Source organism: Peromyscus eremicus, chromosome 4 (assembly GCF_949786415.1).
Source record: "Peromyscus eremicus chromosome 4, PerEre_H2_v1, whole genome shotgun sequence".
NCBI classification, from domain to species: Eukaryota; Metazoa; Chordata; class Mammalia; order Rodentia; family Cricetidae; genus Peromyscus; species Peromyscus eremicus.
Window position 1 is genome coordinate 78,027,141 of NC_081419.1, and position 12,534 is coordinate 78,039,674.

The following is a 12,534-nucleotide window of genomic DNA, read 5'->3' on the forward strand; positions in this document are numbered from 1 at the left end:
TCTCCTTTAGTACTTGGGTACTAATAGGATAGACTCAGTTTGCCCTACAATACTCTCATTACACATATTATTTCTGTGATGAAAATCATGTGAGACTTTCTCCACATTCCAAGCAATCAATGCCACAAAGGACACAGACTGGGTGTCCTCTAATCACCTAGAGACTGTATCAGACCTCACAGGTTAAGCATCTAGTTCCACTAAACTTCTATGGATTATAAGCTCCAGGACATTTGCTTCGGACAGCTGTACTTTGGGGTTCCCAAACACCTGCTGCTTGAGTTATAGTTAATTTTCTGGAGCAGCTTACAGGCCTCAACTGGACACTTACAGTTTATTATAATAGATACTTTAAATGATGCAGATGGACAGTGAGATGAAGATCTGTAGAAGGCAAGGTCTAGAAGGGTCTCCAGCACACAGGCTCCCATTCCCCCATGGATTGGGGTACACCATCTGCAGCATATGGATATCTTCTTGTTTGTCTTCCTGGAAACCCACAGCTCAGATCTTGTTGGGTTTTTCTGGAAGCTTCATTAGCTCAGCACGATTGACTAAATCATTAGCCATTGTTAATTAACTCAACTTCTAGCCCCTATCTCACTCTCAGAGGTACAGAATGGGGCTGAACTACAACTATCTAACCACATGGTTGGATTTTTTTCCTTCCTTAGTATGTTTGTTTGTTTGTAGGAAGGGTTGTGTGCATGCCTCTGTGTATGTGCATAAGTCAGAGGACAACTTGCAGGAGTCAGTTCTCTCCTTCCATCATATGGGTCCCAGGGATCCAACTTGGGTCACCAGGCTTGACAGCAATCCCATTTGCTCACTGAGCCATCTCACCAGCCCCTGGGTTTTCTATTGTCCGGGTTGTACCTTAAAGGAACCTAGAAATGGCCATCATCAGTCAACTCAGTATCATAAATACCATTTCAGACTTTGGAGATTATGACATATAAAGAGTTGAATGCCAACAAACATGAAACCTAAATCTACATCTCACAATAACACAGTCCCATGAATGGGCAGGCTGTTCTCCTCTAAACTATAACATACACTTTTGCAAAGCCCAGAATATGTCTATTAGTCCTTCTTCTTCCTCATTCTCATGGCTACTCATCCTTTAGATCACAGCCCAAACACAGCTTCCTCTGGGAGCCTTTCCCCATTGACTATCTTACTACCACTCAACACACACACACACACACACACACACACACACACACGCACGCACACGCACACACACGCGCACACACACACACATACACACACACACATACACACACACACACACATACACACACACACACACACTAGTTTGTTGAATTCTTCTTGACTCTTCATCTCTTAAACTCTTAGAGCTTTTCATTACAATGTCTTATTTATTTGCCTCTCTCTTGGGATGGAGAAGCAGAGTGGCTGGTGCATCCTAAGAACCTGTAAACATGTACTTAATGATAAGGAATGGCATAGTATGGATGTCACCTCCTCAGTAGATGACAGGTATCAGACTTCTGCAATGACAGCCTCAGCAGCTTGGTGTGTGACACATAAACCCTGCTACCTTCATCTTCATAGCCAGTAAGTCACTGTATATCCTGGGAAATCTTGAGACTTGAATGACAGACATGTTATGAAAGGCAGTGACCATTGGGAGATGTACTGTGTGATATTTTTTGGCAAGTTCTAACCACATCTCCTTAAGGGTAGAAACAGAACACCCTCAGGTTTACAAGGTGGTAATAGAACCAAAGGGCTGAAGTGAAGATCAAAAGGTCATTGAATCCATGTCTCTGCCTCCAGGCTCAACTGGTCTAGTCACAGACAAGTGGGAGTTTCCTTGCATTATTAGTAAGAACAATATTATTAGTAATATTAGTAGCCGTATAATAAAAATTAAACACAGGGACGACGGCATCAACCTCATAGGTCACCCTTTCCAACACTCAGTAGGATACAGGAGCTAGTCAGTGAGCTTGTTCAGTGAGAGAAGAGGAGAAATAGGTTCTCTATTAGCAGACAAAGACAATGAGGAGAGCCAGGCTAGGAAGGAGCCCTCCCACAGCAGCTGGGAACCACACATTGTCACCGAGTCACAGTCAGACGTCTCCTCTGCCATTTCCAACCAACTCAATTTTTTTCCCTGTGCAGAGGGTTCTCTGTTTTTTAAATGCTTGCCCACTCGTGGTATTATTTGATTCCCACATCAACACAGTCACATGTTCATCCAAGAATTGGAAGAAGCCAAAGTTGATGTAGGCTACAGGTCAGTGTCCCAGGATTCTCAGACCTAAGTGAATGGTTGAGCCATGATAAAGGAACCAAGATGTCTAGTGGCCAACTGAACACTCTCTCCCACTTAGATCCAGCTTTCTTGGTGTGGAGAGAAGGTAAGGGATAGAAAAATCAGGTTATATAGCCCATAAACAACATCTTACTGAGGTATGAAAGAACCTGATACATTCCAAGCACTGATCCAGGGTATATTGGTGAATGAACTGGTCATCAAAAGAGTAACCACAGCCACCTCCTGAAACTGATGTTCTGATGCTGTAGCACGTCATAGTCACCAGAAATGGCGTGGTTTTAGATTCCTAGAGGCCTGGATTTATAGTTAATCACAGAGAAAGTGCACCTCTTCTGATCCTTTTTCATTCTTTACACACTTCAAAGGAAGGCTCCATGTGCAGGGATCTCATATCCACAGAAAGAGCTGGAGTTCCAGGGTCCAGGGAGAAGTCAATCCCCTTGCTGGGTTTTAGCATATGTAATTTTTATTTCTATAAAAGCTGCTGCTGCTTATTTTCTATTATTGATAGAGATATGATTGCTCCATAAATGCATGAAATTCTTTTTTTCACTGAAATATAGTAGTTGTGCATATTCTTAGGGTGTAGGGTAATGTTTGATAGCAGCATACAGTGACTGATGGTCATCAAATCAGAGGGTGAGCTTTTCCATCTCCTTTAACATTTATCTCTTCTTTGCTTGGAGCCTCTGATGGGCTCCTTCTGGGTCTTTATAAAATATAAAATAGAGCGTTGTGAGCCATAGTCACCATGCAGTGCTATAGAAAGGACATCAGAACTTCTTCTGTAGTAAGTGACTTGTTTTAAAGGAAGATCTAAGAGGTTAATCAAGTAGGTGGTAAATGTACCAAATAAACAAAAGGATGTTTGGGGGACTTCAATAGGGGGGTACCATCACACTGGGAGGTGCCAAGAGCAAGTCTACATCTGGAGACCCACATATACTAAAGTCACCTCTTCTCGGGCTTTAAGAACCTGGGGCCTGAGGAGATGGCTCAGTGGGTGACATGTTTTGCCATGTAAGCATGAGATTTTGACTTCAGATCCCCAGGACCCATGTAAATATCAGGGCATGGCCATGTGTGCCTGTGATCTCAGTGCTAGAGAGGCAGACACAGACAGATCCTTCCATTCTGCTGGCCTGATCTAGCCAATCAGTGAGCTCTGGGTTCAATAAGAGACCTGTCTCAAAAAAAAAAAAAAAACAAAAAAAACCCATAAGATGAAGAGAAATAGAAGAAGAAACCTAATATCAGTTTCTGGCCTCCACACATGTAGGCATGTACCTGCATACTTAGGAACATGTTCACAAACACACACGTATTAATTAAGAGCCAGAATGAGACAGCCCACAGGCTTGCTGCCTAATGTTTTAATTATTAATAACCTTTAGTAGGCTGTCTTCAGCGCTCTGCCCACTCCCCAGTCACCCTGAGCTCAGTTCTCCGGGAGGAAAGTTCCAGGGCTGGCTAAGCCCTGAAGCCTGACCTCCCACTGCAAACTGGCATCCTTATCTCAGTCACCACACTGTCTCAGAGGGCAAAGGCTGCCTGCAAGGAGCTCCCTCAAACTGAATGACCCTGAATTCCCAGAAGTGAGCAGCCTGCTCTGCATGAAGAAAAAGCAGAGAGGCCAGTTCCACGGAGCTCAGCGGCTCCCAGGGCCACGAAGCCTACAGAGGTTCTAAAACACCTGTGTTGACCAAACACAGTCGCCTTGTTGATTGAGACCACCAGAGACAGCCTCCTAAAGGGAGGGACTGGGAAGCTGTGCTCTGTCCTCCATTTGGGAAAAAAAAACGGTTATTTTGCTTACTGCAATGGGAGAGCCGATGATCTTGGCTGGAAACGCCATGTCAACAGGCCTGTTTGAACCAAGTTACAACTCACAGTTGTAAGGCAGTAAGTATAGTGGTTTAGTACACGGGCTTTGGAACTGAAAGAGTCTGGATACAGACCCTGCTCACTATCAGGAGGAAAAGGCTGAGTAGCCTCAGGGAAGCCTCTTCCCTGCTCTGTGGCTCAGTTGCCCCAGCTATAAAATGGGGATAATAACAGTATCTACACATCATCAGGGTGTCTGAGGGATTCCACAGTGGGATACATCGAAAGTGCACAGTGCGTGACTGACTTGGATAAGCAAAAGAAACTGGTGGGGCTTAAGGTGGGCTTGGTCCGACCTTGGCATCTAAGGAGGACTCAAAGAAGTTTGCAGACAAGGGGAAAGAGGGGAGAGACCAGGGAGAGTCTGGGGAAAACGATTCTGGATCTCCAGCTCTTACTTACCTCCTTCCCTTTAATACATGAGGCTCCCAGATCGGAGACCAAGATTCAGGATCATTCCTCACCACTCACCCGCCCTGGAGATCCCGCCAATTTGCTGAGTGACCACGGGTGTGCAACAGCTTCTCACCAAATAAAACAAGCCAGGGAGATGTAGGAGGAAGTTTGAAAGAGACGATCTAGGCCACTCTCATGATAAGGGGGTGTCAGAAGACCCTTCGTTTCTCTGACAGAGGGGTACTCCCTCTTGTCTTCCCACCCTAGCCTACTGCTTTCCCCATCTGGAGGTGGGGGTGGGGTCTCCTCATAGAAGATGACCGGGCAGATCACTAATTTCTGGTTTCCTTTTCTTCAGCAGTTCCCCCCCCTGAGAGCCTGCCAGATGCCTGTCCTGTGTTCATGAAATACACTGTGTGCTGGGTACACGATGGCTTACCTGCTGGGCTCCACAGATGAGAACCCAGAACTCAGGTAGAGCCGGTGACTCAGCCAGTGAGTGGCATTGCCAGGGTTTGGATCCAAGTTTCCTGATTCTCACCACTTGGCCCCAATCTCCACACTCTCCTATAAAGTGCAGAGTCAAAAGTTCCTGTAAGGATGTCTGTCCCTTGACCTACCAGTTGTCTGACCCAATGTCCATAGCGGGTCATTGTTTCTCCAATTGGTTGAATACAATAGTTTAGGAACCCACCAGAAATAGAGTCGGGTTGTGCCAGAAGGGTGGTGCTTCTCAATTACGAAGTGCTCACCAGTCTCCTGGGGATCTTGTTACAGATGCAGATGGAAGGAAGTTGGGGGATGGCTGCGGATTCTACGTTGGATCAGGGCTCTTACATCATACACAAGATGCTGGTCCTAGAGCATTGTCTGAACAGCGCAAAGCTCTCTGAGGAGTCAGTGTGTGCGAAGTCAGCAACTAACTCTTCTTTCCCGTCACGTAGGCTGAAGCCCATTGCTTAAACTTGGGTGTGCAAGGTTATGGGCAGGTTTAAGTAAGTTCCCACATATTAAGTACTTCGTCTAGTCTCATTTGCCACATAGTGAGCACTCAGAAATGCTGCCACCTTCCAACAGATCGTGAGATCAAAATGGCTCTGACCATGGTCAGCATAGCACAGGGCACTTTGTAGCAACTGCTGGGGAAGGAGCAGAGGAGGGCACCCCCAGGCCATGCCAGCTTACTTTGCCTTTCATTCTGTGAACTTCCAGCTGGCAGTCATTTGGGTACTTTTCCCCTAAAATCCCTTCTGAGCTTTGCGGGGGGGGGGGGGGGGGGGGGGGGCGCGCCGGGGGGAGCGCGGCAGGTTTTATCTACAATATTCTGAAAAGACAGAAGGCAATAAAAATTGATGAATTAACTGTACTGAACCCAGCTGATAGCATCAGCAAGAAGGTAGAGACACTTATCAGTGAGTTCACAGAGATAAATTAAAAGCCCCCGAGGCCATCAGATTGGTAAAATGTTACGGGAAAACCCAGGAAGGAGCAGGAGGTGTGCTGGGATCCTTTCCTCTGAGGGAACTTGCCTCTGTGCTTTCAGCACCCTCTCAATTCTCCTTGTCACTCAGCGACTTCCCTTGCGTGGCTATCATTCATAGCAAGGCATGAATGGCTGTCAGCACTTGGATAGAAGTCTGGGATCTTGTTTTCTCCTGAATGCATGTCTCTGACTGAAAGCAAAACACTCCTGTGCGAGCACTTTGGACACTGGCCATGGGAAAGGGGCAGTTGAAGGGACAGTTCTGTGGTTTTGAGGTCAGGGGGACCTAAGCTGGGATTCCAGCTCTGGGATTCAGCAGCAAGGTGACCTGAAACAAGCCACTGAATTCTCCAGTTGTAAAGTGAGGTTAATCCCTTGAACACAGGTCAGTTACAAAGTTGGGGATAATAGAAAGGAAGCTCCCAGGCTTGCCTGATACTGGCAAACCCCCCATTAAGAACCAGGATTATGAGCTGTGGAGGCCCCTCTCCTGACCTCTTAGGAGGGACTGGCCACGCCCTTCAACTTCAGTCTGTCTTCCTACCATGTTGGCCCAGGTTACACACAGGTGTTCAGTCTGACTTTCTTTTCAGCACGAGCGTAGTAAGGGCAGGCAGCTGTCTGATCTATCCAGGGTTTCCAGAAGCCCTGAACAGAGCAGCATAAATAAGTGGCCCTGTTTGTTCCCTGGGGTTGAGTCTTAGTTGAAGGCAAGGGGTCCTAGCAGAAGAAGGTCATTGGCTGCCATCAGCCTGACAACCAGGGTTCTGCAGCCCCCCAGGAACTGGCATGCCTTCTCCCCAGTGAACAGCCTCAGTTTGATCGTGGGGCTTTTCCTGGCATGCCAGGTCCTGGCGTGTGTAGGCAGGGACTCACTAAGCTCTGGGTTGGGCATTTTCTCAATTGTTTCATTCTCTTTTTCTTATCTTCAGCTAGTTAGTGATTAACTGCTCTCTGAAAGTTTCCCAGCCTCCCCGGAGCTCCCCAGGAGCACAGGTGGCCACTGGGTTAGAGAACCTGACTCAGGCCGGGTTCTCTCTGCAAGACCAGGAGGATGTGGGGATCACAGCCCTTGAGGGCAGGGTGAGGCCCAGAAGGTTTGCACAGTGCTGAATGGCACTGGGAAGGAGGCAAGGGATGTGGGTCTGCAAGTACTGGTTCCTCGTGTGTTGGGGGGAGGGGGCGTTGGGGGACAATGACCAGGATGTGGAAGAGACAATCCAACCTCTGAGAGATTTGTACACAAGCCCTGCCCTTGGGTAGTGCCCATCAGGATGTCAATCCCTTGGCAGGTGACTCCTGAAGGTGGGGGGCAGGCACTTTGCAGCAAGGCCCATCTCAGTGAGCCACAAAAGAGAGCCAGGGAAGCTCCTGTCCTCAAAACCTGGTTTGCTTTCTTCCTGTTTGTTCTCTTGCTTTCAGTAAAGAAAACAGAGCCTGATCAGGACACAGGAGACCCTCTGGCGCCCTCTCCTTCAGCCTGGGCCTGGGTCACAGGGCCCTTGGCCACGGGGCTCCTTTTCTGCCCAGGATCTTCCCCCTTGCTGTCCTCTCTACCCCATTTGTCCCAAAGCCACCCTCTCGTGTTCCAGGCACCTATGATTCCTTGTGTCTGCCTCAAGCAGACCTTCGCTGACTTCCCAGGCCGGATGGGCAGCACCCGCTCCCCGCCCCACTTCTCTGTAGTGCCTGTTAGCGCACTAAGAATAAAGGACTCCTGTTGCTTGGAAATTTAACATATAAAGTTGGAACTCTCTGAGGACAAGGCTTTGTGACAGTCACAGCTGCAGCTATGGTGACTGCCAGAAGCCGCGGAGCCCAGGAAACCTAAAAATGTCTGTAGGATGAGTGGATGAATGAGTGTTCAGCCTTCCTGGCGTGCTCAAAGGGGTTCACTGCAATAAGAACTATAGTTCGAAATCACAGATCCACTTTGCCCAAATATAGACTGCTGTCTATTTTCTACAGCTGTTGAGCTAAAAATATATTTTACATTTTAAGTGACCAAAAAAATTGAAAGAATAATATTAGTAAATGTGAAAAATCACACACAATTCAAATTCCAGCATCCACACCTGAAGTTATGCAGACTCAAAAGCAGTGTGGGATGGTATGTTTCTGTGGGTGTTTTACATCACAATAGCAGAGTTCAGAACAGACACTGTCCAGTCTGGGAAGTCAAGAATATTTCCCTCGGCCCTTTCCAGCAAATGTTTACCAGGCCATGCTCTAAATAATGCTAACAAAGCAGGCAGAGATGGAATCCACTTAGATACAAGTTTGGATGAGGACAGGAAAGAGAAACAGGTCAAATAAAAAGGGGATAGTTTATATAGCCAATGTTTAACCTCGTTTCTCGTCTCTGGATAAAACTTCAAGTAGATGCAAAATCTTTAGTCTGGAACTTTCCATCACTAAACTTCGTCTGGTGCTTCGTCTGGGCAGTCGCTGCCTGTGGACAATCTTGTTCTCCTTAAACGACTGTTCTTCCAATGCTGGCATAGCCTGTTCCGTGCACGTCTGTGTACAGGGAACAAAGTTTACTTGTTTATCTTATTCCTTTAAAACCCTGATACGTGACAGTAGGAAAGAACAGACCTTTCTCTGTGTTGTTCTTACCCCCACCCACAGGACCCAGCACAGAATCCGGCACTTAAGAGGACCTCAATAAATATTTGTTGTGACTGACTTAGACCATCAACCACAAAGGACCTTAGCTCAGTGAAATAATTCCTTATGATCTTATGCCCCAGCGCTGGCGAAAAGGTTGAAGGGGTGAGAAGAAGCGACGAGATGGCGCAGAGGAGGGAATAAGAGGAGAGGGTTCGCTAAAACTAAGAGTGTAAGGGAAAGCCATAAGGAAACCTGATGCTTGATCAGCGGATTTTAAACAGTCTAGAGAGGGGCTCAGTAGCGAAGAGCGCTTGCTGCTCTTTAGAGGGCCTGAGTTCGCTTTCTTGCACTCACACCAGGCATCTCACAGCTGCTTGTAACTGCAGTTCCATGGAATCCAACACCTTCATTTGGCTCCACAAGTACACACACACACACACACACACACACACACACACACACACACACACGCACGCACAAGAAATACTGCAAATGACATTTTTTAAAGAACGTATTGGAATGGAGGTACTCTATGGAAGTGAATAAAGATGCTCCCAGAAGTCATAGGTTATTTAATGAAAATCTAGAGCCAGGAGTGGGCTACCTCCCTGTGATGACTCATCCTCTTTGTCACCTTAACACACCTGAAAAGAGGGACTCTGGGTTAAAGAGTTGTTTCCATCAGAGAGGCCTGTGGACGTGTCTGTGGGGCACTTTCTTGACCGCTAATTGATGTCGGAGGGCCCAGCTCACTGTGGGTGGTGTCACCCCTAGGCAGGTGAGCCTGGCCGGTGTATGAAAGCTACCTGAACATGAGTCTGGGAGCAGTGTCCCTGCATGGCCTCTGCTTCAGCTCCTGCCTCCAGGCTCATGCCACGACTTCCTGTTCTGTCTTCCCTCGATGACAGAGTATAACCTAGAAGCTGAAATAAACCCTCCTCCCTAAACTGCTTTTGATCATGGTGTTCATCACAGCAGCCTGCTGTTCAGAGCTCCCCAGAACAACACTGGCTGTGACCAGTGTTCTTGGTTGCTCACCAGAACCACGGAATAAGATGGTTGCTGAAAACACCACCCCCCCACCACCACCCCCCACCCACCCACCCACCCCATCCCACCCCACCCCACCCCTGGCTGTTCGGTTGCAGGATCTAGAAATATCAAGCTGCCACTGAGCTTGTTACCTGCTGGCTAGTCCTCATAATGAAAGAAGGTGATATGCCGGCTGCTGGAGAAGAAAAAGTTATCAGCGATTGTACTTATCTATGATCCCTGTGTGCTGCTGACCCGACAGGCAGGATGTGCCTCCTGCTGCAATAGTTGCGAGTCTATGAATACTATCTGGTTGGATTTGAATCCTGCCCCACAGGAAGCTTTCCAAGTCTGGTTACCGAGAACCCAGTGAAAACCCTGCGGCTGGAGAGGTTATAGACCCCACTGGGGAAGCTGCTCTTGTCATTTTGCTCCATGAGCGTGATGTGCTCACCAGACTGCCTTCTAAGTAACTGTGTCCATGCCCACAGGTCAGCGCTGCTGCCAGCTCTGATCAGAGGCTCCTGTTGGCAGCAGGAGTGGTTGCTACAGAGACACATACTGGTCAAAATGGTAAGAACAAGAATAAGCTACCGCTGAATACTCAGCCATAGTGAGGCATCTATCTGACTCTGCAAAGCCTGGAGAATACTGTGGGAGGAGTGGAAAGGATATAAAAGCCCCAGGGAGGGGGAGGGTGTTGAGGAGTGCTGTCTTCTGATCATGACACGGCCATTAGACTCTCGAACTCAGTGCCTGTGATCAATTGCCCAAGACTGGGCCTCTCACATTTTGTCATGGAGTGGGGAAGGGCTCACAAAGTCTGAAGATTTACAGACAGTTAATGGTAGCTAAGAGGAGGGACTCACAACCCTTCCCCAAGATCTATAGGCAGGATATGGTTGCTTGGGAAGGGAGACATCTTTTCTTCAGTGGTGTAACCACTGGTAAAAATGTCCATATATAATTCCTCATCTGTACACCTGTAAACAACTCTAATGAGTCACACACACACACACACACACACACACACACACACACACACAGAGAGAGAGAAATGACATTGATGTGAATGTATAAGGGCATTCGGGGATCAAGAGAAGTGGATGGGATACAAGAGAGGGTAATGGAGGATGAATTTATGCAAAATATATTATATACATGTATGAAAATGTCATAACGAAACCCATCGTGTATAATTAAAGTATGCTATTCAAAAATATTTTTAAAGACCCAGTAGTGTGAGTGGGTTTCTGTAGGGTAAATGATTAGCCACAGACTAGCTCTTAGCACTGAACTCTATCTTCTTGTCCACTGCCTGTCCTGTGAAGCAAAAACCCACTCCCCTTCCCAGAAGCCCTTGGTCTCTGCAGATTGTCCTATCACTGTTCTAGGCTCTTCTGTCTCCACCACTGGCTTTTCTACCACTATTCAAGACTCAAGGGAAAGCCAACCATGGAATACTGGTGGGTGAGAACGGAAAAGAAGCGGTAGAAAGAAGAATTGCATTTGAAAACTGCACTGCCCCTAAGACCATCAAGACCAGATAAGAAAAAAAAAACAAAAACAAAAACCTTCTATCAACAGCCGACCTGGGACTGAGAGGTATACCCTCAGAATACATTACCATAGAGGAGGCCCTGCCTTCTATCCCCAGTGGGGGAGGGGAAGTGAAGAATAGAAAGAACAGACAGGAAAGAGAAAAAATGAAAAATAGAAAGAGAGAGAGAGAGAAGAAACTTGACCTGCTATTTCCTTTAACGTGTAGAGACTCTGAGCTGGTTGGAGAAAAAAGACAAGTTGTATTGTATAGGGAAGATAAGCACATGAGGATGATATCAGAAAGTTGAGAGAAAAGATGGGGGAGGGGTGATTCGCTTAAGAAGTGTGGTCCATGTTCTCGATTTGTGAAGTCCTTACATGAAGAGGATAGTAAAAATATTCAAGATCAAGTTAACTCTGACCTGGAGGTGGCGTCTGACTTATTTAAAGCTGAGTGCAATATCCATACATCTTTTTCTCCTGGAATTCAAGTAAGGCATGTCTACACCCCCTCTACAACAAAACATTTCCCACCCATAAAACAGTCAAATACCCTCACCAACAAGCACAGGGAAAATGAAGTCTCTACCACACCTCTGTTAGCAAATTCCTTGTCTGGTCACCAGTTGGCAGCTCAGGGAGAAATGTTCTACTTGGCTACTCGTATTGAAAAAGAAAATGTTATCAATCACACGGATGAAGAAGGATTTACTCCCCTGATGTGGGCTGTGGCACACGGACAAATGGCTGTGGTACAGTTCCTACTTCAGAATGGTGCAGATCCCCAGCTTTTAGGAAAAGGGCGAGAAAGGGCCCCGTCATTGACCTGTAGTAAAGGCTACACGGATATTGTCAAAATGCTGCTTGACTGTGGAGTTGGTGTAAATGAGTATGACTGGAATGGAGGGACACCTTTGCTTTATGTGGTCCATGGGAATCATGTGAAGTGTGTAAAGATGCTGTTAGAAAATGGAGCTGACCCAACAACTGAAAGAGACTCTGGACACAACTCTATGGATTCAGCTGTAGCTTTGGGCTACAGAAGTGTTCAACAGATCATCGAGTCACATCTGCTGAAGCTACTTCAAAACATCAAGGAGTGACGCAGCGCTGAGAAAATGCCATTTGCCCTTCTCTCTCTCCTTGGTCCTTATAAATGATAGTTTTGTTTACATGTAAATGTTTACCTCAGTTGCAATATTTGCTGGTTTTTAGTGAGTTTTAATAATTATTCCTCTGGATAATTCACTGGTTTATAATGAAATTAATCCTGATT

The 12,534-nt window shown here is 46.7% G+C and overlaps 1 protein-coding gene across 1 annotated transcript; it reads left to right on the forward strand.

Moving 5' to 3' along the window:
- The first annotated feature begins 5,018 nt into the window (after window positions 1-5,018).
- Window positions 5,019-12,361, forward strand: LOC131907827 (ankyrin repeat family A protein 2-like). Its single transcript, XM_059258908.1, has 3 exons — window positions 5,019-5,062; window positions 10,208-10,289; window positions 11,600-12,361. Exons 1-3 carry the CDS (start codon window positions 5,019-5,021, stop codon window positions 12,359-12,361), a joined length of 888 nt encoding a protein of 295 aa, XP_059114891.1.
- The last annotated feature ends 173 nt before the right edge of the window (window positions 12,362-12,534 follow it).

Bases quoted from the DNA above. Each gene is read 5' to 3' on its own strand.
- LOC131907827 (XM_059258908.1), top strand. From the start codon at position 5,019: ATGGCTTACCTGCTGGGCTCCACAGATGAGAACCCAGAACTCAG. The intron at 5,063-10,207 runs GTAGAGCCGGTG...CCATGCCCACAG, and splicing joins GATGAGAACCCAGAACTCAG to GTCAGCGCTGCTGCCAGCTC. The intron at 10,290-11,599 runs GTAAGAACAAGA...GATTCGCTTAAG, and splicing joins GACACATACTGGTCAAAATG to AAGTGTGGTCCATGTTCTCG.